General features: G+C 45.2%; 1 protein-coding gene across 1 annotated transcript; it reads left to right on the forward strand.

The window, feature by feature from the left end:
- Positions 1-3,243: 3,243 nt before the first annotated feature.
- si:dkeyp-72e1.6 (transmembrane protein 238-like) lies at positions 3,244-12,955 on the forward strand. Its single transcript, XM_055651855.1, has 2 exons — positions 3,244-4,495; positions 12,405-12,955. The coding sequence occupies exon 1, from the start codon at positions 3,994-3,996 to the stop codon at positions 4,489-4,491; it is 498 nt and encodes a 165-aa protein (XP_055507830.1). The 5' UTR covers positions 3,244-3,993; the 3' UTR covers positions 4,492-4,495; positions 12,405-12,955.
- Positions 12,956-27,068: the final 14,113 nt, after the last annotated feature.

The raw sequence follows: 27,068 nt of genomic DNA on the forward strand, positions 1-27,068 counted from the left end.
ATCTCTAGTTCCACTGAAGTTCGGTCCCGGCTATTGCGATAGCAGTCTCTCGTTCTTCACAGGACTTAATCTATAATGTAGGGAGGATATTGATTACGGTACGAGAACAGTTTAAAGTGGAGATTGAGTCATGGCATTTGATCATACAGTACAGAAACATGCCCTTCGGCCCACCATGTCCATGCCAACCATCATGTTCTCATCTACACTAACGCCCTTTCATCAACACTTCTCCCGTAGCCGTCGACACCATAGCGAGTCCAGTACTTCTCCAGATTCTGAAACGTTGTTATAACACTTGCCTTTCCTACCACTCAGACAAAACATATCATAAGGCTGCAATATTCTGTGTGTGTTCTCTATCACTTTGCAGAGTACATGTTTTTCTCTTCCTCTCATACATCATGCAGTAGAACTTAATTTACAATAGTACTTAATAAATATATCTTTTTTTTATTTTAATTGATATAGTGAACGTTACATTCACAGTATGTTATCCAAAGTAAACTAAAAATTATCCTGTTGCAATAAAAATATATTTTAAGAATTGCTATTTATAGACTGGGGCCAACCCGAGATGTTTTAGAAAATGCATCAGTTTGCAAGATAAAACCTTCGCTCAGTCTGCCTGGACCTACCTGATCTCCAGGTTGCCAAGCACGTTAATTCTCCTTCCCATTCCCACATCACCTTTCTGTCCTAGGCCTCCTCTACTGTCAGAGTGAAGTTAATCACAAACTGGAGGAACAGCATCTCATATTTTGTTTGGGGCAACGCGCTATGAATATTGATTTCTCTAACTTCAAATAACCCCTGCACCCCCTCTCTCTCCATCCCTTCCCACCCAGGTCGCATCAGGTTACCATCTCACTGAACAAACAGCTAACTATGGCCTGGTTCCTTTATAATCATCACTTTTTTGCATATCTTTCATTCATTGTTCTTTATCTCTCTACATCATCATCGTCATCTATATCTCTTGTTTCCCTTTCCCCGGACTGGTCTGAAGAAGGGTCGTGACCTGAAAAGTCACCCATTCCTTCTCTCCAGAGATGCTGCCTGTCCCACTGAGTTACTTCAGTTTTTAGTGTCAACCTACATTTTGATCTATGCAAATAACTAATGTACAATACACTCAATGGAAAGTGACTAGAAGTGTTTAACCATTACAAAACAACTCGTTTAGTATTGTGGGCATGTAATCCTTTAATAAACATGAGAGTTGAAATGATATAATATTTGCTTGCAAAAGTATTTTCAATCCTCTTGGGGAACATTTATACAATCCCATAAATTCCTAAAGCTTTGTGCCAAAAACACTTTTACAAAAATGTTATCTGGTATATTGCTCATCTACATACAGTACGAGGTGACACTTCACTGAAATAGACCATTATGGAAAACCCCATAACCTGAGTATAGAAGTCGGAATGTCATGTTGCAGTTGTAGAAGACGTTGGTGAGGCCGCAATTAGAGAATTGTGTTCAATCTGGGCACCGTGTTATAGGAAAGATTTTGTCAAACTGGAAAGGGTACAGTTGTATGGAACAAGCTGCCAGAGGAGGTAGTTGAAACAGGAATGATCCCAACATTTAAGAAACAGACAGGTACATGGATAGGACCGATTTGGAGGGAAATGGACCAAACGCAGGCACGTGGGACTAATGTAGTTGTAACATGTTGGTCAGTGTGGGCGAGTTGGGTCGAAGGGCCTGTTTCCACACTGTATCATTCTAGGACTCTATGAGTCTATGACTACAATTGGAGTGTGTTGTTCTTTCCTCCACAATAGTGAGGCATTACTCGATTAACAAATGTCAGTTATTGGATGTTTTACCATTTTCCGCACAAAACACTGAATGCCAATGCCCTTCCAGTACTTTAAAAAGTGTAGAGTACTTGAAGCCTTCGCCCAGGGCTGCAGTAGTTTGAATGCCTGAGGCCTGTCATTGCAGGTGAAATGCTATAAGGTTAGAATACCTGATTCTGACGCTGTCTGTTAGTGAGCTCATCCACTAAGTAGATTGTTTTCCACATCACACTTAGCATCCTGGTAATATTGAAACAACATAGTTTTTGATACAGATCTCCATAGAGCAGTCTGGATAGTGTTAGAGTCGCCTGCAGCTACACATACAGTTCACAGTGGGACCATTCTGTGACACGCCTACGGTTGTTTCGAAGGGAATATCATTTTTTTCGTGGAAGATAGACACAAAAAGCTGGAGTAACTCAGCGGGCCAGGCAGCATCTCCGGAGAGAAGGAATTGGTGACGTTTCGGGGCAAGACCCTATTTCAGACTCCAGAGATGCTGCCTGCCCCGCCGAGATACTCCAGCATTTATTGTCTATCTTCGGTGTAAACCAGCATGTGCTGTTCTTTCCTCCACAATAGTGAGGCATGACTCGATTAACAAAGTGCACTTTGAGGCAAGGGGAATCCTGACAGAAAATTCAGGCATGAACCCTTAAAACTTCATAATACATTATGTGCTGCGTGGTTTGGGAACGAACCTTTGAAAGTAAATGTTTCAAGTCTGAAGAAGGGTCTTGACCCGAAACTTGACCCGCATACTTTCTTCGCTCCATAGATGCTGCCTCACCCGCTGAGTTTCTCCAACACTTTTGTCTACCTTTGAAAGTAAATAGTTTCCCGTCGTGGACAGTTTTTAATGCACTTGGCAGCGACCTGGGGGTTATTTCAGGCGCGAACCTGATGTGTTTGCTCTTCTCACGCTTCAACGACCACTTTGTACTTGTCGGTGCGAAGGAGCAGTGAGAGTCAGCTGTCTATTCCATTATGAAAATACAACATTAAAAACACACAAAGCAGCCCGTCAGCTTTTATACCTGAGACAGATTCAAAAAGCTGGAGTAACTCCGTGGCGCTACCTATACCTTCTCTCCATAGATACCACCTGACCCGCTGAGTTACTCCAGCTTTTTGTGTCTAATTTCGGTTTAAATCAGCATCTGCAGACCCTGCCTGCAGCTTTGATACCTGACGTGCTTCTTTCGATCTGCATAGTGCAGTTATTCGCCTGAGTTTCGATCTTACGGTTATATCCCCTATAACTGGTGTGACTCTTCTGCCCAGATAAACCAATACATTCCTCATCTCCTGAAACTAAAGCACATAGACACTGAAGAAGGGTCTCGACCCGAAACGTCACCCATTCTTTCATCCCCTCTCAGATATGCTGCCTGCCCCGCTGAGTTACTCCAGCATTTTGTGTCCATCTTCAATGTAAACCGGTATCTGCAGTTCCTTCCTACACCCAGATATTTAGATGTTCTTTCAAGCGTAGAGAGAATGAGCGAGATGAAGAATTAATGAACCCCCTAAATTTAACTTCTAACACAACATTAATAGACAATAGACAACGGGCAATAGGTGCAGGAGTAGGCAATTCGGCCCTTCGAGCCTGCACCGCCATTCAATGTGACCATGGCTGATCATCCCAATCAGGTTCCTGCCTTCTCTTCATATCCCATGACCGCTGTTTTTAAGAGCCATATCAAGCTCTCTCTTGAAAGCATTCAGAGAACCAGCCTCCACCGCCCTCTGGGGCAGAGAATTCCACAGACTCACAACTCTCTGTGAGAAAAAGTGTTTCCTCGTCTCTTTTCTCAATGGCTTACTGGCTTATTCTTAAACTGTGGATAATAATTTGATATGTTTGAGAAAATAAAGGTGGCGGGGAAGGTGTTATGGTAAAAAAAAAAAATCTTCAGACCCCTTGTTGGGTTGGTCCGCATTCGAGCGCTCCATCTGCTCGAGTGCATTATAAGGTGAGCGTGTACAACTTGTAAAACGCCAATGATGGCAGCCAGCCAGCGCCGCTGCTCCGCCCCACATGTGACGTGCGGCCAGGTGCTGCGCCCAGGTGAATGGGAGCTTGTGTTTGGCTGCGACCTTTACCCCATGGTTACCTGTTGCGGGGAGGGCAGGCGGGCAGGTGCAGGGCGCTGCTGCTACTGCTGCTGCCGACATGGTCTTCCTGCAGGCCGGCTTGGGCCGCTGCGCCTGTGCCTTCTGGCTGGCGGTCGCCTTCGACGCGGTGGGGTTGACGGTGCTGCTGATCGGGGTGTTCGTCAACGTGTTCTTCTACGACTTCCTGATCTACGCCGGCTCCATCGTCATCTTCCTCAGCCTGGTATGGTGGATCTTCTGGTACACGGGCAACATCGAGGTGCCGCTCGACGAGCTGGAGGACGACGTGGGGCTCAAGAAGGAGGCCAAACTGAGCGGCTTCCTCAGAAGTTTCTCCAGGAGCTTCTCGCGAAGTTTCAGGAACAAGTCGGGCAATAGGTTGGTCGGCAGCCGGACAATTGAAACTGCCAGCTCGATGAGCACAAGGACGAAGGCGAGTTTAAGCACTTTCCCTCCAGCGGACACTCCTCTGCAGACCCTCTCCGCTTCTCTCAGCACCGAGGTGAACTTCAGCGCGCTGGACAAAGCAAGCGGCGCAAGAAACATAACCATCTAGTCAGGTAACACCTGCTCATTTAACCACGTTCGCTAAATAAAGATTTTTATTTGGGGAGTTATCTTTGCAAGGAGCTTTGGCCCCGAGGTTAATAATTAACCGTTCCTGTCATCGTTGGGACATCGATTAGTGAGAACCAGGAACTGTTTACAGAGCGGTGTATGGCTGGCTGGGTGGGGACTTTGTCCAATTTCGCTTTACCAATGAACCCACGCTGCAGGCGGGCACGGCGCTGAAAGACTTTCGAGTCGTTGAAAGGTTTTAGAGAGGGATGTGTAGGAAGGAACTGCAGGTGCCCGTTTACACAGAAGATAGACACAAAATGCTGGAGTAACTCAGTGGGGGCAAGGCAGCATCTCTCGAGATCCTTCTTCAGACTGAGAGTCAGGAGAGAGGGACTTTAGAGATATGGAAGGGTAAGGTGTAGAAACGACTGATTAAAGCAGAAGGTGATCAATGAAATGTTGGATGAAGGGAAGGTGGCAAAGAGGCATACAAAGAGAGATGGTTTGTTGTGAAATTTTCCCACAGGTGAGGGTTTTGCCCCATCAGACTGACTTTCCCCTTTCTCTGAATATCACCACCTTTGTTGGTGACATCATAATTGAGAGTGACTGCCTCTGGCCAGTGTGGCAGCCAGCAGCCGTCCCTTGCTGCCCTTGGACATCCATGTTATCCAATAAAAAATGCTAATTCGCCCTAAGGACGTGTCTCGCCTTCTGCTGCATGCATTCACACCGTTACACAGCACATATTAGTAACACAAATGATATATTTTGCCAATGTAGATAGATACAAGGAACTACAGATGCTACTTTACAAAAAAAAAAGCCCATTCACAGTGCTGGAGTAACTCAGCGGGTCAGGCAGCATCTCTGGAGAACATAGATGAAGTTTAGGGTCATTATATATTTTGCAGTTTATTTTACTTGTGAAGGATTTTAATACTGTACAGGCCATCAACCTTATTCCATTTTGACTCAAATTAATTCAAATGTTTGCTTTAAATAGTAATACAAATTATGCATACAGTATTAATATATTATAGGTTGTCCACTCAATATTGCTATAACACCAGTCATGAAATATGTGTAGCATTGCAGATAAAATAAAAATAAGTTTAAATGTGGCAATGTTTTTGTGACAATTGTGGGATGGTTCGATGGTATTAAGTAAGTAAGTAAGTAAGTTTATTGGCCAAGTATTCACATACAGGAATTTGCCTTGGTGCTCCGCCCACAAGTAACAACATGACATAGTGACAGTTACGAATCTCAGAAAACTCTAAATATTAATGATAATAAAACATTAATGATAAAACACCATTGATCAAACATGTAAACCAACAAAATATGTCTGCGCATATGTTTGCACATACAATATTGTGTGCTGTCTCTGATCAAATATAATTGTTACACCAACATTGAAAGTGGAATTACAGGGGGGGGAGGGGGGCACAATGAGTTTGAGTTTAGTTTATCGTCATGTGTACCGAGGTACAGTGAAAAGGTTTTGTTGTGTCTAACCAGTCAGTGGAAAACAATACATGATTAAAATCGAGCCGTTCACAGTGTACAGATACACGATAAAGGGAATAACATCACAATAATGATCACATTCTCTCATTGGGATGATTCGTTCAATATTATCACCATCAGCACCATATATGTAGAAAGATTTGCAGGAAGGAACTGCAGATGATGGGTTAAATCGAAGATGGACACAACATGCTGGAGTAACTCAGCGGACTGGCAGCATCTCTGGAGAGAAGGGATGGCTGACGTTTTGGGTTGAGACCCTTCTTCAGGTCTTACAATGAACTCGTAAGAGACGAGGAATAATTAAGGAGACAGTTATTCAAAGTGGAAAGTTTTGGAGTTATGCTCATGAGTCCAGTTTCTGTCTTAGAACTAAAATTTGGTTGTCAATATTTTGCCTAAATGGCAACTAGAAATCTCAGGAGCAGTGTCATTATGAAAGCAGAAGTGATTCAAATAGAAGCTACTTTCTCAAATGAGCCTCAGCAGGGTAATAAATGCTCAGTGGAGTAGATTTAAGCAGGGTGGCAGGGTAAATTTAAGCAGGGTGGCAGGGTAGATTTAAGCAGGATGGCAGGGTAGATTTAATCAGGGTGGCAGGGTAGATTTAAACAGGGTGTCAGGGTAGATTTAAGCAGGATGACAGGGTAGATTTAAACAGGGTGGCAGTGATTTCTGAACTTCTAGCTGCTGACTGATTGTACATTCTCTGTCATCACCTCCCGCTAGATGTGACAGAAGTGGCTGACTTTCCTTCTCTTTATTTTGGATGCATTGCTCCCCCAACTCGGAGATTTCTCTGTGGTAATAAACTCAATGGTGGGGCGCCACAGGTGATGTAATGTGGTCAACACAAGGAACAGCTGCTGCCAATGGCCAGCAATCGGCCAGAGTTACTGGGTGGCTTGATGCAGTCATGAACCCAATTGCTCAGCATCTTTAGGCCATACAACTTGACTCACTTGGTCAATGCACCAAGCCCTCGCATGTAGTCGTTGTACATTATTACCTTGGTGACTGAATTAGTTTAGTTTATTATAATAGGCCCCCCTCAGTCATGACTGACCATGGGTGATGCCATCCTGGTCGGATGCAAGCCTGGGCGATGTCATATGGAGGACAGGCTGTAGCCCATGCAGCACGTCCCCCCCTCTCCATGTCGCTAATCGATCCAAGGGAACAGCAGGGCCGTTACAGTTTGGCACCAGCGCCATCGCAGGAGCTGCCACAGCGAGGTTGTAGACAACGACGAACTGCCTTAGGGGCTCCGACTCCAGATTTTCTTGAGGTTTACTCCTGGAGCCTTTTCCATGACTGGATAATGGCCACAAGGCAGTGGAGGTTTTAAATCAGAGTTTTCCCTCTCCTAGATGGACTGCCTTCCCAGGCTGATGAGCCCCATCTGCCCGAGACTCGTGGGGGCGGGAGCGTCTACCTTCCCGTGCAGGTCTATAGCACCTGCCCACTGCCCAGTTTATTATTATTATCATATAAAAGTGTGCAACAATTGTAAGTACTGTAGACATTCTTCTGTGACACCAAGCAAAGAGTTGCCATGATCCAGTACTGTTGTACAACAATCTCCGAAAAGTCTGACTTTAGCCAAAAGGAGATATCTAATTTCTTATTTTGTCACTTTAAGGTTTGGTGTCCTGGCGATACTGGATCATTGATGTGGGGTCGGTCTGGTCCAGAATGATGCGCCAGTTCCCTTCACCGCAACTCTCTCACTGTTGATTTCAGAATGGCAGGCAGTTACTAGTGGGGTACCACAAGGCTCGGTGCTGGGACCGCAGCTATTTACAATATAAATTAATGATTTAGATGAAGGGATTAAAAGTGACATTAGCAAATTTTCACATGACACAAAGCTGGGTGTCAGTGTAAACTGAGAGGAGGATGTTATGAGGATGCAGGGTGACTTGGACAGGTTGGGTGAGTGGGCAGATGCATGGCAGTTGCAGTTTAATGTGGATAAATGTGAGGTTATCCAATTTGGTGGCAAAACCAGGAAGGCAGATTATTATCGGAATGGTGTCAAGTTGGGAAAAGGGGAAGTACAATGAGACCCGGGGGTCCTTGTTCATCAGTCACTGAAATTACATAAGCATGCAGGTACAGCAGGCAGTGAAGAAAGCGAATGGCATCTTGGCCTTCATAAAAAGAGGAGTTGAGTATAGGAGCAAAGAGGTCCTTCTGCAGTTGTACAGGGCCTTAGTGAGACCACATCTGGAGTATTGTGTGCAGTTTTGGTCCCCTAATTTGAAGAAGGACATTCTTGCTATTGAGGGAGTTGGTTCACAAGGTTAATTCCCAGGATGGCGGGACTGTCATATGTTGATAGAATGGAGCAGCTGGGCTTGTATACTCCGGAGTTTGGCAGGATGAGAGGATATCTTATTGAGACGTATAAGATTGATAAAGGTTTGGACACGCTAGACGCAGGAAACACGTTCCTGATGTTGTGGTAGTCCAGAGTAAGAATAAGGGGTAAGCCATTTAGAACGGAGATGAGGAAAAACTTTTTCACACAGAGGATTGTGAATCTGGAATTCTCGCCTCAGAAGGCAGTGGAGACCAATTCTCTGTGTGCTTTCAAGAGAGAGTTGGATAGAGCTCATAAAGATAGCGGAGTCAAGGGATATGGGGAAAAGACAGGAATGGGGTACTGAGTGTGGATGATCAGCCATGATCACAGTGAATGGCAGTGCTGGTTCGAAGGGCCGAATGGCCTACTCTTGCACCTATTGTCTATTGTCTATGCTGCTACTGTAGGAGGGCCTCTAGCAACTGCCTCCACCAACTGCCTCCACCATACCAGGGATTAATGAGCATAAACTTAATAAATAGCTTTTTTTGCATCATCTGGTGTTCATTCATTGAAGGTGTTACGGAATGTTTCACATTTTAGTAAACTCCAATCCTTGACAACACAGTATCTCTTATGGTATTAGATTGGAGCATATATCTAGATAATGGCTGCAAAGATCCTCAAAGAAGCCAATGTCCAGTAAGTTCATAACAAGAGGATTTCAGTATAGAAGTAGAGAGGTTCTTCTGCAGTTGTATAGGGCTCTGGTAAGGCCGCATCTGGAGTATTGAGTACATTTTGGTCTCCTAATCCGAGGAAGGACATCCTTATGATTGAGGCAGCGCAGTGTAGGTTCACAAGATTGACCCCTGGGATGGCGGGACTGTCATATGAGGAAAGATTAAAAAGACTAGGCTTGTATTCACTGGAGTTTAGAAGGATGAGGAGGATTTTTATAGAAACATATAAAATTATAAAAGGACTGGACAAGCTAGATGCAGGAAAGATGTTCCCAATGTTGGGCGAGTCCAGAACCAGGGGCCACAGTCTTAGAATAAAGGGGAGGCCATTTAAGACTGAAGTGAGAAAAAACGTTTTCACCCAGAGAGTTGTGAATTTGTGGAATTCCCTGCCACAGAGGGCAGTGGAGGCCAAATCACGATGGATTCAAGAGAGAGTTAGATAGAGCTCTAGGGGCTAGTGGAATCAAGGAGAAGGCAGGCACGGGTTTGTGATTGGGGACGATCATCCATGATCACAATGAATGGCGGTGTTGGCTCGAAGGGCTGAATGGCCTCCTCCTGCACCTATTTTCTATGTTTTTAAAATTTTCATCTAGTTGGCAATGTTAATAACTGAACTAATTTTATTCAGGAAAAGTATGGAAGGAGATAATATAGTGGAAATAAATATAATAAAGTGGGAAAAATGACTGTCAGAATATGCTAGTGTGGGAGACAATTCATATTGCACTTTATTGTGTATCCTGTGAGGATGTATTTCAAACTGAAATTAATAAAACTTTGGAGGAAGTGCTGGAGGAACTCATTGGGCTAGGTAGCATCTCTGAGGGGATGGACTGACAGACAGATTACTGTTAATATCACACAATGGTGTGTTTGTTTGTTGGTTCAAGTGAAATATAAATAATACAAGAAATTATAGTCCAGTGAGCCTCACATCAGAAATAAACGGGTTTTGAGAGTAAGTATTCTGACAAATGATTGCTCCTAGCAGTTGTTATTCTCGTATTTCTGAGCTCAAGGAACACAATAGTTTCCAAGGCCATGATCACAACTGAGCTGGTCACGTCCAGGGCAGATGTCTGTGCTTGTGGTCATAGTCAAAATCATGGCTGGATTTTTATCTAGATACCAAGATTGCTGTATCACAATGGACAACCTACTGAGATCAGCCCAGACGATTCAGCATCCTCAGAATCCTGTGGATTTTACCCCGTCTCTGAGACTGATCTACAGTATAGTACTCAAGTAAACTCAACATTTAATTTTAACGACAAATTCAAATGATTCGTGATTTAAGGTGAATTAATCCATAAGGTGAAATGTTTAAGACCACTGGAGAGATCAGTGCTGGGAATCTTGGTTGTTTGTGATATGTATGAATTACTTTGTCGAAAATGTAAATGGGTTGGTTAGTAAGCTAGCGTAAAACATTGGTGGAGTTGCAGACATTGAAGAAGGTTGTCAAAGGATACAGATGGAAATTCTCCCAATTTTGTTAGTCCTTGCTATCTCCTCCCCTTCCTCAGTCCCCCTGCTGTCTCCTCCCATCCCCCAGCCTTCGGGCTCCTCCTCCCTTTTCCTTGTCCTTAGATGAATCAGCGGTAATATATTTACAAATTAGGCAGGGGTTTGACTTGGAGGAGAACTTTGAGATGGTGACTTTATGTATCTGCAGCTCGTGACCTTGGGAGGAGCTGTTGAAGATAGTTTAGTGGAATACTGTAATGCCTTTGGAGATTTCATATGCTGACACCGTGCATAGTGACCCAGGGTTTGGTTTTTAAGTATCTTGTGTACTCAGCCATTTACTGATCACGTGCAGTGAATCAGATTGGCTGGAGATTATTCTGTGATAGTGAGCACCTCATGATGGGACCAAAAATGGATGATGAGCTTGACACCATGCGAAAGTGGCACCACAGGTAGATAGGGTAGTCACAACGGCACATTGACCTTCATCATTCAGAGTGCTGAGTATAGAGTTTGGAGAATACTGCAGTCATATAATACATTGGTGAGGCCACATTTAGAGTATTGTGTTTGGTTCTGGGCACCATGTTATAGGAAAGATGTTGCCAAGCTGGAACGGGAGCAGAGAAGATTTACAAGGACGTTGCCAGGACTACAGGGCCTGATCTACAGGGAGATGCTGAGCAGCCTAGGACTCTTTTCCTTGGAGCGCAGGAGGGTGAGGGGTGATTTTATAGAGGTGTCAAAATCATGAGAGGAATACATCAGGTAGACACACACAGTCTCTTGCCCAGAGTAGGGGAATCAAGAACAAAAGGACATAGGTTTAAGGTGAGGGAGGGAAAGACTCAAGGAACTCGAGGGGTCATTTTTTCACACAAAGGTTACATAGAACATAGAAACATAGAAAATAGGTGCAGGAGTAGGCCATTCGGCCCTTCGAGGCTGGTGGGTGTATGGAACAAGCTGTTGGAGGAGGTAGTTAGGGCAGTTACTATCATAGCATTTAAGAAACATTTAGACAGGTACAGGGTTAGGACAGGTTTAAAGGGATATGGGCCTGGTGGGACTAGTCTAGCTGGAACATGTTGGACGGTGTGAGCAATTTGGGCCGAAGGGCCTGTTTCCTCACTGTATGGCCCTATGGCACGGAATGAGGTTGGCTGCATAGACTTCAGCTTTGTCTTTCGTACCCACTTACTGTGCTTAGCCTACATTGAAAATAGGAATATTCATTGAATATAATGTCCTTAGTGTGATCTCTTCCCTGTGGCACAATGTTACTGCTGTTTAGTATTTATAGTACGGTATCATCACCAGTTTGGCATTTATTCTGATGCAGTTCTGCTCATGCCTTCTCCTTAATGACTGGTTTAATGATTATGATGGAGGGTGAAATATGTTGAGCCCCGAGGTTACAGAAAATAATGGAATCTAATTTAGCTGTTGCCGGCAGCCTTTGGAACCTCAGATGTCCAGCATTGAGTTGGTAAATCTGTTCTAAATCCCTTGTACATTGTGGCCTCACGCAATTCAGTTTGTCCATGCCATGGTATCTGCCCCCCAATGGTGGTGGCCAGTGCTTGAAATAATATCATGGACAAGCTGTCTGAAATTAGATTGCTTATGAGAAGAACAAATAGTTTATTTCCCCCATTTGCTGTTTCACCTACCACATACTGCACATTTGGTGATCCCTTCAATACTCGGCTAGCTCAGTCAGTCATGATGTTTTGATACCACTAATGGTGACGATAGTGCTAATGGTATGTCGTTACTCTTGATGTATTTCTTTGTTACAAGAATCTGTAAAACCAGGATAACTGATTCCGATTTATATATTTACAGAATCCATTACGAGCATCAAAAGGAATACAGCACAAGTCTGAATGGCGACAATCAAATAACATCGATTTGCTATTGTTACAGTTCTTTAAGAAGAAGAATTTCACTGTTCTGCCAATGTACACTATATTTCCTGCCATTGTTGCTATTTGTATTCTAGAGAATGAAACCTATTGAACAATGAACGGTTTTTAATCATTGATCATTTCACTGGTCTGAATTGACTGTTTTAATTGCTGCTTTAATAATTAATGTACATGTATTTATTGGTTCACTTTGGTGAATTAGAATTTAGAATTAATTTTGTAATTATAAGAAATGTTCTTGTAGATATGTTATTACAAATGATCAGAATTTCTAATATGCCATCCAATAAAATTTGATGCAGGGAACTGAAGGAAGCTTCTCATCAAAAGATGTGCAAGAACTGTCCCTTTCAGTGTCAAATGCTATCAGGCATCAGCTCAAGGAGACCCCCCCATCTCTCATACACCCCACACACTACCCCCACCCTTCTCACACCCCACCCCTCTTTTGGACCCCACCCCACTCCCCCCCCCCCACCCCCCACCTCACCCCTCCCACACCGCCCCTCTCCCAAACCCCGCACACCACCCCCCTCTCCCCCCACCTCAACCCCCCACCCCTCTCACTCTCCCCCCCGCCCCCCCTCCCATACCACCCCTCTCCTACCACCCCCTCCCACACCCCCCACACACCCTCTCACACCCCCACCTCACCCCCACCCATCCACCCTCTCACCCTCCACACCACCCCTCTCACCCCCCCACCCCCACCCCCCCTCTCACACCCCGTACACCACACCTCCCACAACACCCCTCTCACCATCACGTTCTAACAGCAGGGGGTGTCATCAATTTGGTCGAGCAACCATCCATATTAAAGATTTCCCACAAGCAGCAGATCAAGAAGCTAAAATCACATTAAGTTTAGTTTTTGCTTGGTGTGCCAAGAAATAAAGATCGAAACACAGACTTGTGATTTAGATAAAACCACTAAAAATAATTCAAATTGTTCAGAAATATGTTTAATTTATTTTTCAAATGACCTTATGTTTTGAAAGTTATTTACAATCTGCATAGATAAATTTAGCTGGATAGGACCAGAGTGTTTACTTATCATTAGATTTTTGGTGTGCTTAGAATTAAGATTACTTTTTGAATTCATGAATTCTACATCTGTTCAAGTGATTTATTTTTGATTAGACAAAAATACTGAAGCACCAATCGCATCTTTGAGATTTCTGCAATAAACTATTCACGTGTAAATCTCAAATCTGCTGGGACTTTAATGTAGTATTGTTGTTGAATGGAAATACTTTGCCTTTATTGCTACCTCAAAACCCAGGCTATCAAGATTTAAACTGGTCAGAGTTTTCATCTTGTTGCAGATCATAACTATTAATTTATATGTATCTATAAATGTTCTAATGGGAAATTCATGCTTCCATAATTACTGCATTGTCAATGTAAATGAAATGAAGAGACTACCAAATTAATTAAAATGTCGCATCTTTAGATTACACTGCTTTCCTATCATTAATTAAATGTAAAATATTTATCATAATCACAGCTTTCCTTTCATTGAGGTTGGCCTACCAGTGAGAAAAAATATCCTTGTAGTCCTGAAATTGGATTTCTAGTGGCTGAATTGGGCCCTTTTGTGAATTTTTTTACATTATTGTTAACTCTTCTTGCTTTCTGCAATTAAATTTTAAACAGATAAGTTAAACATTTGTGGGATCTTAAATATAAGTATCAAAGGTAGAACGTGTCCATCATTAAACAAAACTTATAACTGAAACAGCCTCTGATAACTTTTCAGTAGCTGACAGCAGATTTTTAGTTTATTGTTTTTCCATTAATGAAAAATGCTTAGTCACACGAGTATGATCATAGTTTGTTTTTATGTGAGCTACTAATCACCATGTAAATCAACCACATTTTCTCTTAAATTCCCGCAACCCCAGTGCTATTTTCACTGCATTAAACATTAAGCAATGGCTGTCTCGCCAACAGTCTGTCTGTCCCTTCTTTTTTTGTTGTTTTATAGTTTGTGTTAAATGTATGTTTTACAGTTATTTAGCTTGTTTTATGCGGGGGGGATGTTTATGTTAACTTTTGTGTAGTTGTATGTCTTGTTGCTTTTTTTAGTATGGCTGTATGTAGCAATGTTACAAAATTTTGAGATTTAAAAAATCAAGTCTGCAATTTATCCCATCAGATAAAGCATAACAATAAGTTTAATTTGACACCAAATTCACTTTCACATCTCAAGTATTAAAAAAGTTATGACCATTTTCATACTCTGAAATTAGCATCTTGTTCCCTATTGATTTTCAATGGATATTACAAAAAAGCTGTGATCTTGGATAATCAAACGCCCATTTCTTAAGGAAAGATTAACATTTTTAAATAGCCTATGTGTCCAAAGATTATTCACAAATAATTCACAATATAACATGATTTTTATATCTAATTTACATTAATTTATAGGCCAAATGGAAGGAATTTAGTGTTCAATTGCTGTAAATAAATGCCCATTTAAATCGGCTTTCTAGTGGGTTCATGTGAACGCGCGCTGGTTTAGAATGTTGACAGCGCGCTGGATTAGTGCCCTCAAATGCCGAGAAAAATACTGCGGGATATAAAAAGCCCAAAATGAACTATTCGTTATAGATAATTTGATATATAGGGTTATATATATGCCCCATTTAATGTAAAAATAAGGTACATACCTTTAATTGTTTGCTTTATAAAACCCTGGGGCTGCGAGAGATTGCGGAATTAAACAGTAATTTTAAAACTATTAGAACTATATTATCGAGGCCTATAAAACTAATAATACCTTTTGCGACCGGGTCTTGCAGCGATTTTTCGTTAATGATTTACTAGGCTGAACATCTGCGATTAGTACAGCCTAGTAAAAATCGCGTTTTAAACCCGCCCCCTCCAAACAGCGCCAAAATCGCCGACATGGCTGAGGGCAGATTCCCAATGGCGATTCAGGTAGGTTTTGTAACATACCTACTGTATGGTAATTCCCATATCACTGTACCTCATTGGTACACGTGACAATAAAAGACCTTTGAACATCCAGGCATGATATCAAAACTGCTAATAACAATTATTAGCAGTTATTAATTTGATAGTTAAGGTATGATTGAGTTGATAGCATAGAAACTGGCTCATTTTCCCAACGTGACCTTCAAGTGCTCTAGAGCTCAAGTTCTCATTTAAACACTTAACTGTAGTATTTGTATTAGTTTCCAGCACCTCTTCGGTAATGTGTTGAAGATTCCCACCTCAAAACCAACTTATATCTTCTATTGCTCATCCTACACCCATCCCTTAAGTTTTAGACAGCTCTGAAATGGAGAAAGGTTTTCTACTCCCTACTACATGTCTCATAGTTTGGCAAACATCTATCAGGCCACCCTCAGCTTCCTGTACTTCAAGGAAAACAAATCCAACCTGTCTAGTCTCTCCTGATAACTGAAATGCTTCGTCCCAAGCAACATCCTGGTGAAATTCCTGCACTCTCTCCAGTGTAATCACATTCTCCCTATTGTGGAAAAAAACTGCACACTATACTCTTACCTGTGGCATAGCTAAAAGGTTTTATACAGAAAGCCCTCGTTAAAATGGACCAAAGGGAGGGGGGGGGGGGGAAGGGGGAATGGTGTCCGTTATTGACGATTGTACATTCTTGTTAACCTCCTCTGGACTCTCTCCAGAGTCAGCACATCCATCTTCAGCACATCAGTCTGAAGAAGGGTTTTGGCCCGAAACGTTGCCTATTTCCTTCGCTCAATAGATGCTGCTGCACCCGCTGAGTTTCTCCAGCATTTTTGTGTACCCAGCACATCCTTCCTCAGATACAGTGCCCAAATTTGCTCACAATATTCCAAATGCGACCTTACCAGCGCCTTATAGTATCAACAACATAACCGGGTCATTGTAGAAATAATAGACACAAACAGCTGCAGATTCTGGTTAATACACAAAGGGCAGAAAGTGCTGGAGTAACTCAGCAGGTCAGGCAGCATCTATGGCAAACATGGACAGTGACGTTTTGGGTTGAGATCCTTGTCAGATTTTTGGTCTGGAATTTGGTCAGGAATCCAGGTGAGTTGACGGCTCCGGCCTGCAGGTGGCCAGAGAAGAGGTGAGGATGAGCAGGGTCACTGGTCGCGGCCTGCAGGTGGCTGGAGTGCAGGGAAGGGGCAGTGGTGGTGGCAGAAGGAACAGCCTGGAAGTGACTGAGGAAGCTGTGTGGACGACGGTGGTTGCAGTAGGTCCCGGTTGAAAGTGGCCAGGGAAGTGATGTAGACCGGAGGCAATGCTGCCTGGGGGGGGGGGGTGAAGGTTGGCAGGTCTGTCCACTGTAACCAAAGCCCACAAACACTCATTATAGGCTAACTTACTCGTTCCTGGGGTCATTCTTGTAAACCTCCTCTGGACACATCCCTCCTCAGATATGGTGCCCAAAATTGCTCACAATATTCCAAATGCGGCCTTACCAGCGCCTTATAGTTTCAAAATTACATCCCAGTTTTTGTATACAAGCCCTCTTGAAATAAATACTAGTGTTGTTTGAAACATAGAAACTTGGAAAATAGGTGCAGGAGTAGGCCATTCTGCCCTTCGAGCCAGTACCGCCATTCAATATGATCATGGCTGATCATCCAAAATCAGTACCCCGTTCTGGCTTGGACCCCATATCCCTTGATTTATTTAGCTCTAAGAGCTAAATCTCAGTCTCTCTTGAAACCATCCTATGAATTGGCCTCCATTGCTTTCTTTGGCAGAGAATTCCATAGATTCACAACTCTCTGGGTGAAGAAGGTTTGTCCTCATCTCAGTCTTAAATGACCTACTGTGGTGTATGCCCCTTTAAGAGATATCATACACCTATTGTACTACCGGTAGCCACCAAAGGGGGCTTGCTTAGTATAAAAGCCCTGGTGGTAGTGTGAGCTCTCTCTCTTCCTTTCCCCCTCTGAAACCATGATTAAAGGCACGTTGGTTTTACCTGATGGTTTCTCGATGGTTAATTAAGTATCTGACCCCAGTACTTAACAGTGGCGACGAGATTAAAGAACCCTGATGTCTTACCGACCTCGACATCCTGAAAGATCGAGTGGAGAACGCTCCCCGCACCCTCCCAAGGCAAAGAAGCTTGGTAGAGGCGAGTGTGTGGTTGAGGCTGGACTGGAGCTCCAAAGTTGTGAGTGTAGGGGCAAAGTGCAGTCAAGGGGGAGAAGTGACCTCGGAGAGCGGGCCCCAGGAACGCATTGGTAGTTGGGGTGAATACCGTTGGTAGTGCATAGTGTGCCGGTGGGGGTTTTCCAGTTTCAGCAGTTAAAGAGGCCTGTATACCCGATGGAGGCTGAAGAGACTGGTTGGAAACGGACCTAGAGGGTCCAGGAAAAAGAAACGCTGCGAGAGAAGGGCGCAGACAGGGCGGGAACCGCCATTTTTGGCACGCCTAAAAACCGGAAGAGAAGGGTGCAAAAGCGGGAACCGCCATTTTTGGCACGCCTAAAAACGGAAGAGAAAGGGTGCCATTTTACAAGTTTTACAAATTTTATTGAAGCTAATTGATGAGCAACATGGCAATAAAAGGAAAATTTGGAATCTTCGAGAGCAACTTAGAGACTTGGGACACATATTTGGAAAGATTTGATGTATTCTGTACTGTTAATGACATAGCAGAGGATAAGAAAGCTGTGAATTTATTGAATTATATGGGTGCTAAGACTTATGGATTAGCAAAGGGGTTGTTACATCCTACAAAAGCTGCAAATGCAACATTTAAACAGATATCTGATAAATTAAAGGAACACTTGAATCCAGCACCATTGTTCTTATCTGAGCGTTTTGCATTTTATAAAAGGGACCAGCAGTTAGAAGAAACTGTGGCACAATTTCTGGCAGAGCTAAGAACATTAGCTGTATTTTGTAAATTTGATGATTTTTTAAATCAAGCATTACGGGATAGATTTATTTGTGGATTGAAAAGTGAGACTCTATTACAAAAACTGTTAGCTGAGGGTGATATAGATTTGTCCAAAGCATTTACAATGGCTATGTCATTTGAGAAAGCCCAAGAGGGCGCGGCGGCCATACAACAGAAGAGTCCAGAGTTTGAAACACATAAATTACTACCAAAGGCTGAGAGATGTGTCCGGTGTGGAAAAACCACTCACCATCAGAATGATTGCTGGTTTAAAGATAAAATATGTAATGGATGTGGAAAAGTGGGTCACATTGTACGGGCTTGTAGGTCAAAGAAGCCTGGTGGAAGTGAACACTATAGAGCAAGGACATTGGGGGCTGAGGCCAAGTTAGTCCATGAAGTTAGGGAAAGTAGTGTAAGCAGCAGTTGTAGTGACTCAGACTTAGAAGCAAGAGAAGTAAGTTGCTTAAAGATTAAAGCAGTGCAGAATTCGACAGAACTGGATACAATGTGGGTAATGTTGACCATTTCAGGAGTTTCATTGAAACTAGAATTGGATACTGGTTCAGCGTTAACGGTGATAAATGAGAAGGATTATTATAGGTATTTTTCACATAAACGGTTGCAGAAGACTAATATTGCTTTAAAAACTTATACGGGTCAAAAGGTTAGGCCAAAAGGAAGGATTGAGGTATCAGCCAAGTACAATGGTATGACAGTGAGGAATCTGTTTATACATGTGCTGAGGGAAGGCGGACGGCCATTACTGGGTAGAGAGTGGGCTAGGAGACTGAAATTTGATTGGTCAACTATTCACTCATTAAAGCACAGGGAGCTGGGGTTAACAGGGCCCTTGCAAAGTAAATTGGTTGAAATAAAGCATAGGGAACGGGGGTTAGTAGGACCCTCAAAAAGTAAATTGGCTGAAGTGTTGGCAACAGCTCCAGAGGTGTTTCAATCAGGACTTGGCAAGTTGGTTGGTATTAAAGCTACTACAGGTGCACAACCTTTTATCCGAAAGCCTTGGGACCAGACACTTGTCGGATTTCGGACATTTTCGGATTTCAGAATGGAAGATTTTTAGCGTAGATTAGGTAGGTAGCGCGGGCGGCTTGAAAAGTCTGGAGCTGCTGCCTCCTCCCCGGTGACCGGGAGAATCATTGTATAAATGTTAGTCAGTTAGTTTGGAGGGATTTTATGTGGTGGTGGTGGAGTCGGGGTGAAGGGGGAAACTTTAATTCTTAGTCCCCTACCTGGTCGGCGACTCCCAACCTCGCGGAGCTGGGGGCTCCGTCCGGCCGCGGGCGGCGCCGGTTTGTAGCTCCGACCCCGGCAACTCTACCCCTGGCTGCGAGGCGCTCCAAATCCAGCGCCGCCCGCGGTCGGACGTCCCAGCTCCGGGAATGTCGGGAGTCGGCGGCGTCGCAGCGCTGGGATACCTCCTCTACCTCCATCTGCAAATATGCTTGTGCCAGATCTATTTTAGAAAAATGTTGCCCTCCTGCCAATGAGGCAAAAATCTCATCAATCTTTGGCAATGGATATTGTACTACTTTTAACACTGGATTCACTGTAACTTTAAAATCACCACAAATACGTACTTTCTGTGCTAATCCCGGGCCATCCGGCAAAGCCTTTTTCATAACCGGCACTATAGGTGTAGCCCATTCACTCCAATCTATCCTTGAGAGCACTCCTTGTTGCTCTAAGTTATCTAATTCAGCTTCCACTGCTGGTCTAATTGCAAAAGGTACTGGTCGAGGTTTAAAAAACTTGGGGGCAGACCCCTCAGTAATTGATATACAGGTGCACAACCTTTTATCCGGTGTTCCAGAAACCGAAAAGCTCCGAAAACCGGCCATTTTTTCCAGATGTCGTCTGCGCACCAAAGATCGCGTTTGGCGCCAAACTTGACCCAAAACGACCCACGGTCAACCCAGGTCTGTACTACTGTAGCGGCTGCCTCCTCCCTGGAGACCGGGAGACGCTTAAACATCTGTAAATCATTGCTTAAATGTTAGTCAGTTAGTTTGGAGGGCTTTTATGTGAAGGGGGGTGAAGGGGTAAACTTTAATTCTTAGTCCCCTACCTGGTCGGAGAGGCGGGGAGCGGTCAATGCCTTACCGGGTCGCCGTGCAGTAAGCTCCGCAGCGCTGTGGCCGTTGGGGCTGTGGGCGGCGCCGGTTGTAGCTCTGACCCCGGCAACTCTACCCCTGGCTGCGAGGCGCTCCAAATCCAGCGCCGCCCGCGGCCTGACGCCCCAGCTCCGCAAATGTCGGGAGTCGGCGGCGTCGCAGCACTGGGATACTAGCGGGAAGCGGGCAATGCCTTACCGGGTCGCTGGGCAGCAAGCTCCGGAACGCTGTGGCCGCCGACACACAACATCGCGGAGCGTCGCTGGATTTGGAGCCGCGCAGCCAGGGGTAGAGTTGCCGGGGTTGGAGCTCCAACCGGCGCCGCCCGCGGCCGGACGGAGCCCCCAGCTCCGCGGCTCCAAATCCAGCGACGCTCCGCGATGTTGTGTGTCGGCGGCCACAGCGTTCCGGAGCTTGCCGCACGGCGACCCGGTAAGGCATTGACCGCTCCCCGCCTCTCCGACCAGGTAGGGGACTAAGAATTAAAGTTTACCCCTTCACCCCCCTTCACATAAAAGCCCTCCAAACTAACTGACTAACATTTAAGCAATGATTTACAGATGTTTAAGCGTCTCCCGGTCTCCAGGGAGGAGGCAGCCGCTACAGTAGTACAGACCTGGGTTGACCGTGGGTCGTTTTGGGTCAAGTTTGGCGCCAAACGCGATCTTTGGTGCGCAGACGACATCTGGAAAAAATGGCCGGTTTTCGGAGTTTTTCGGTTTCTGGAACACCGGATAAAAGGTTGTGCACCTGTATATCAATTACTGAGGGGTCTGCCCCCAAGTTTTTTAAACCTCGACCAGTACCTTTTGCAATTAGACCAGCAGTGGAAGCTGAATTAGATAACTTAGAGCAACAAGGAGTGCTCTCAAGGATAGATTGGAGTGAATGGGCTACACCTATAGTGCCGGTTATGAAAAAGGCTTTGCCGGATGGCCCGGGATTAGCACAGAAAGTACGTATTTGTGGTGATTTTAAAGTTACAGTGAATCCAGTGTTAAAAGTAGTACAATATCCATTGCCAAAGATTGATGAGATTTTTGCCTCATTGGCAGGAGGGCAACATTTTTCTAAAATAGATCTGGCACAAGCATATTTGCAGATGGAGGTAGAGGAAGATTCCAGACATTACCTGACGATTAATACTCATAAAGGCTTGTATAGGTATAATAGGTTGGTTTTTGGGGTAGCTTCGGCGCCGGCTATGTGGCAGAGAGCCATGGAGCAGGTGCTGCAAGGTATTCCAGGTACCCAATGTTACTTGGATGATATTTTGATCACAGGTAGGACGGTGGAAGAACACCTCTCCAATTTGGAACGGGTGTTGGGCAGGTTAAAACGTTATGGCCTTAGGGCTAACAAGGCCAAGTGTGACTTCTTCAAGGAACAACTGGCGTAGTGTGGACATTTGATTGATAGACATGGGTTGCATAAATCACCAGACAAAATTGCTGCGGTGGTAAATGCGCCAGCTCCGGTGAATGCGTCACAGTTACGCTCATTTCTGGGACTGATAAATTACTATCATAAATTTTTGCCAAACTTATCTGCTATCCTGTATCCATTAAATGGATTGTTAAAATCAGGGGTGAAATGGAATTGGTCGTTGGAATGTGTGAAGGCATTTGCTGATAGTAAGGCTTTGGTTACATCAAGGAAGGTGCTTGCACATTTTGATCCAGCAATACCAATTAAGCAGGCATCTCCTTATGGTATAGGTGCAGTGCTTTCACATCAGTTTCCAGGGGGTCATGAACGACCAATTGCATTTGCATCAAGGTCATTGTCCACGGCTGAAAAGAATTACGCCCAAATTGATAGGGAGGCTCTTAGCCTTGTATGGGGTGTTAAAAAATTTAATCATTACTTATATGGACAGAAATTTACATTGATTACGGATCATCAGCCGTTGGTTTCGATATTTAATCCAAAAAAGGGGGTGCCCTTGATGACGGCACAGCGCTTGCAGAGATGGGCCTTGTTTTTGGGTGCACATCGTTATGACATCCAGTATAGAGGCACAAAGTTGCATGGGAATGCAGATAGTTTGTCAAGATTGCCATTACCGATTGTAAGTGATGTACCAATGACTGATGTGGCAGAATTGTTTCATATGTCCATTTGTGAAGTGTTGCCAGTGGATAACAAACGTATAGAGCGTGAGACAAGGAATGATAGGACTCTTTCAGGGGTATATGATGTAACAGTACGAGGGTGGCCAGCGGAAGGAGATTCTCGTTTTCCTCAATATTCAGCAAGAAGAGAACAATTGTCTACGTGCAGGGGTACCGTGATGTGTGGTTCTAGAGTGGTGATCCCCCAAAAGTTACAGAAACAAATCTTGGAGGAACTACACGTTGGTCATCTAGGATGCACTAAGATGAAAAGTCTGGCTCGTGCATATGTATGGTGGCCAGGTATTGATGGCCAGATTGAGGAATTGGCCAAAAATTGTTCTGGCTGTCGGCTTGAGCAGAAGACACCTCCATTGGCCCCTATCCATCCATGGGAATGGCCGTCTGGTCCATGGAAACGGGTTCATATTGATTATGCAGGACCCTTTCAAGAGTCTATGTTCCTGGTGGTAGTAGATGCGCATTCGAAATGGCCAGAGGTTATAAAGATGTCCTCGACTACGTCTCAGAAGACGATTGCGACGTTACGAACAATTTTTGCAAGGTATGGTTTGCCTGAACAAATATGTTCGGATAACGGGCCTCAATTTGTATCTGAAGACTTTAAGAGGTTTCTGAAGACTAATGGCATTAAACACTATACGTCGGCACCTTATCATCCAGCAACAAATGGACTGGCGGAGCGTTTTGTACAGACCTTTAAGAAGGCGCTTAAAGCAATGAAACATGAGGATCTGCCTATGCAACATAAATTGGACAATTTTTTGTTCAACTATAGAAATGCGGTTCATGCTGTAACAGGTCAATCACCTGCGATGGTGTTTTTCAACAGACAGTTGGGTTCCAAATTGGACTTAGTTCGTCCTGATCTTAGAAGACAAGTGGAACAGAAAGTGTTCCATTGTGCACCTCAACGTCTTACCAGGAGTTTCCAGGTTGGTGAAGCTGTACTTGCCCGCGATTATAGAAACCAGAAATGGCAGCCGGGAGTTGTTGCGGAGGTACAAGGACCTCTAATGTATGCAGTCAACACGGCCAATGGCCAGATTCGCCGTCATGTGGATCAAATCGTACAGTCTACTATTGCTCCTCATCTGGAACCTCGGTTAAGTGCTTCGAATCAGCCAGTATCAATGGGGGGCCAATGGTCGAATAAGGAATTGGAACCTATTGTGCCTATGTCTTGTTATCCTGTTCTAGCTGCCAAAGAAGTACCGATGCCTTCGTTGGATATTTCACCAGCTAAAGTAGCAGTACAGGTTCCTGACCAGGTGGTTGCAATACCAAACAGGTGTTCCCTAGCTCGGAAGTGCGGTGTTCGCCTGAAGAATCTGGATTAAGACGCTCAACCAGAATATTAAGGCCGCCACAGAGGTTGATTGATGAACTTTGACATTGAATACGGGACTGACTAAGTGATGTTTCCTGTGTGTATTTGTTTTTTGGTTTTTTCCCCTCACGTATTGGTGATGGTGTTATTATATTGTGCTTGCAAAATATAAGGTGATAATGTAATTTTGTCATCTATTATATGATCTGTTGTAGGTATGGTGTACTTTTTAAAGGGGGAGGATTGTGGTGTATGCCCCTTTAAGAGATATCATACACCTATTGTAATACCGGTAGCCACCAAAGGTTTGTTACAAAGGCTTGCTTAGTATAAAAGCCCTGGTGGTAGTGTGAGCTCCCTCTCTTCCTTTCCCCCTCTGAAACCATGATTAAAGGCACATTGGTTTTACCTGATGGTTTCTCGATGGTTATTTAAGTATCTGACTCCAGTACTTAACACCTACCCCTTATTATTAAACTATGGCTCTTGGTTCCGGAGACTGTGGAATTAGTCGGGAAGGTGGCGCTGCGAGTTGTCTGCCCTGCCAGCAGCGTGTTCGTCATTTCTACGTTTTTGTTTTTTTTTAGTCTGTCAAAATGTGTGTTTTAATGTCTCTCTGTGTGTCTTGTGTGGGGGGGTTAAGGGGGGAATCACTTTTGGTTGTCTCCTCCACGAGAAAGGGGGAAACTACCTTTCAGGGTCCCTACCTGGTTGGAGAGGCAGCTTTTCTCCGGGCTGCAGCTTCGACCCGTCCTCACAGCCTACCAGCGGGCCTGGAGCGGCGTTTCCTGTCGGGGACCGCCCAGAAACTCGGCTTCGGCGGCGGCACAGCGCTGGAGCGCTATCGCAGAGCGGGCGATGCCTTGCCCGGGTCGCCGCGCTGGAGCTCCGATGAGCTGAGACCGCCGGAACAACATCGCGGAGCTGCGGGACTGTGGAGCGACCAGCTGCGGGCGGCGGCGCTGAACTGTACACCGGGAGCCTGGGATCTCTAGATGAGATCGCCAGTGGTGGAGCTCCAACCGGCGCGGCCTTGTTGGCTTCGGAAGCCGCCGTTCCAGGGTTCCCAAGCCGCTGAGAGGGCTCTCCCGACGCTGGAGCAGCCGGCGAGAACGGCCTGGAACATCGGGCCTCCGTAGAGGCAACTGTGGAGGCCTCAATAGGCCCGACTATGGGTGAACTGGGGTTCTTGGACTAGACATTGTGCCTTCCCTCATAATGGGAACCATTGTGGGGGGAATGTTCTTTATGTTTAAAACTCTTATTAATGTTATGTCTGTTCTTTCTTTGTGTGCTGCAAAATGGCAAGAAGCATTTTACTTCATTACACCTAGGTGTATGTGTATGTGACCAATAAAATACCTTTGATACCTTTGAGAGGCCTCCTTTGCGGCCTAACCCCATGGATTGGAGTGGCCTTTCCCGGAGTCGGGTCCAGAGTTTCAGTAGCGGGCGCAGCGTGGACTTTTCATCGCAGAGCAGGCGAGCCCTCGCCAGGGTCGCCTGAAGGGAGTGCTCCGATCACTGGCCCGCGGACTGTTACAGCTTCTTGCCGCGGGCACGGTGTCTGGAGACTGGGACCCCTCGCTAGGGATCACAGGAGAAGAGTTCCGATCGCTGGCCTGCGGCCGATAACATGCTGAAGCCGCCGGCGCGGCGTGGACTTACTATCTGGAGCTTGGGTTCCCTCGCCGGGGAAAGCCAGAGAATAGCTCCGACCGCCGGCCTGTGGCCTACAACATCCTGAAGCCCTGGAACCGCCGATTTGGGACCTCCAAGCCGCGGAGTGTGTTCGACCGTCCCGACGTCGGAGTTTCAACCATTCCGACGAGAGGGTCTTTACATCGGGCCGTCCGTAGTGGCGACTACGGAGGTTTATTCCTGCTACCAAAATGCATGTCTCAACACTTTGCTACATTATATTCCATCTGCCCATTCTCGCAACCTGTCCAAGTCCTTCTGCAGCATCCCTGCTTTCTCTACACTACCTGCCCCCCAACTATTTTCGTATCATCCCCCTCATCTAAATCATTAATATACAATGTGATGGGTAGCTGACCAGCACCGACCCTTACGGAACTCAACTAGTCACTGGCAGCCAACCAGAAAAAGCTCCCTTTATTGCCACTCTTTGTCTTCTGCCATCCAGCCAACCTGCTATCCATGCTAATATTTGCCCTTTGATTCCGTGAGCTCTCATCTTCCTTAGCAGCCTAATGTATGGCACTTTACCAAAGGCTTTCTGAAAATCTAAGTATACAACATCCACTGACTCTCCTTTGTCTGTTCAGCTTTTTACTTCTTCAACGAATTCCAACAAAATTGTCAAACAAGATCTCCCCTTCACAAAGCCATGTTGACTGCGGCCTATTTTATTGTGAACTTCTAAGTACTCTGTAACCTCATCCTTTATAATGGACTGTAAAATCGTACCAACCATCGAAGTCAGACTAACTGGCCTATATTTGAAAATTTATCTTATCTGCTGCAATAAAGACTAAATAGGGCCTGTCCCACGAGCATGCGACCTGCACGCGGCAAACGCGACCAAACCGGAAGGGGGGGGGGCTGCGCGGAGGTCGAGTGATCCCCGTACAGGGCCGGTTCCACCAACATGCGACCTGCACGCGGCGAGCGCAACCAAACCGGAAGCGGGGGCCGCGCGGTGGTCGAGTGAGTGACGTGAAGTTCGAGTGAAGTCTGACGGCCATGCACAGCGTCAAGACGTGCGTACGGCATCAAGACGCTGTGCATGCCCGTCGAGGCGGTGCGTACGGCGTCGAGGCGGCTGCGGGCCGGCAGGCCATTGCCGCGCGGAATTTTTGAACACGGCCAGTTTTTCGGAGCCCCGCGCGATGTCGGGACCAGCTCCGCACAACTCCATACGGCTCCGGTGATCGAAGTGGGACAGGCCCCGCGAGGCCGTACGGCTCAAGCGATCACGTTAGGTCGCGCTTGCCCCATGGAGTCGCATGCTCGTGGGACTGGCCCTTAAAGGGGATCACTCGACATCCGCGCGGCTCCTGCTTCCGGTTTGGTCGCGCTTGCTGCTTGCAGGGCGCATGCTCATGGGACAGGCCCTTCA

This window comes from Leucoraja erinacea, chromosome 20, assembly GCF_028641065.1.
Source record: "Leucoraja erinacea ecotype New England chromosome 20, Leri_hhj_1, whole genome shotgun sequence".
Classification (NCBI taxonomy): Eukaryota; Metazoa; Chordata; class Chondrichthyes; order Rajiformes; family Rajidae; genus Leucoraja; species Leucoraja erinaceus.

Bases quoted from the DNA above. Each gene is read 5' to 3' on its own strand.
- si:dkeyp-72e1.6 (XM_055651855.1), top strand. From the start codon at position 3,994: ATGGTCTTCCTGCAGGCCGGCTTGGGCCGCTGCGCCTGTGCCTTCTGG.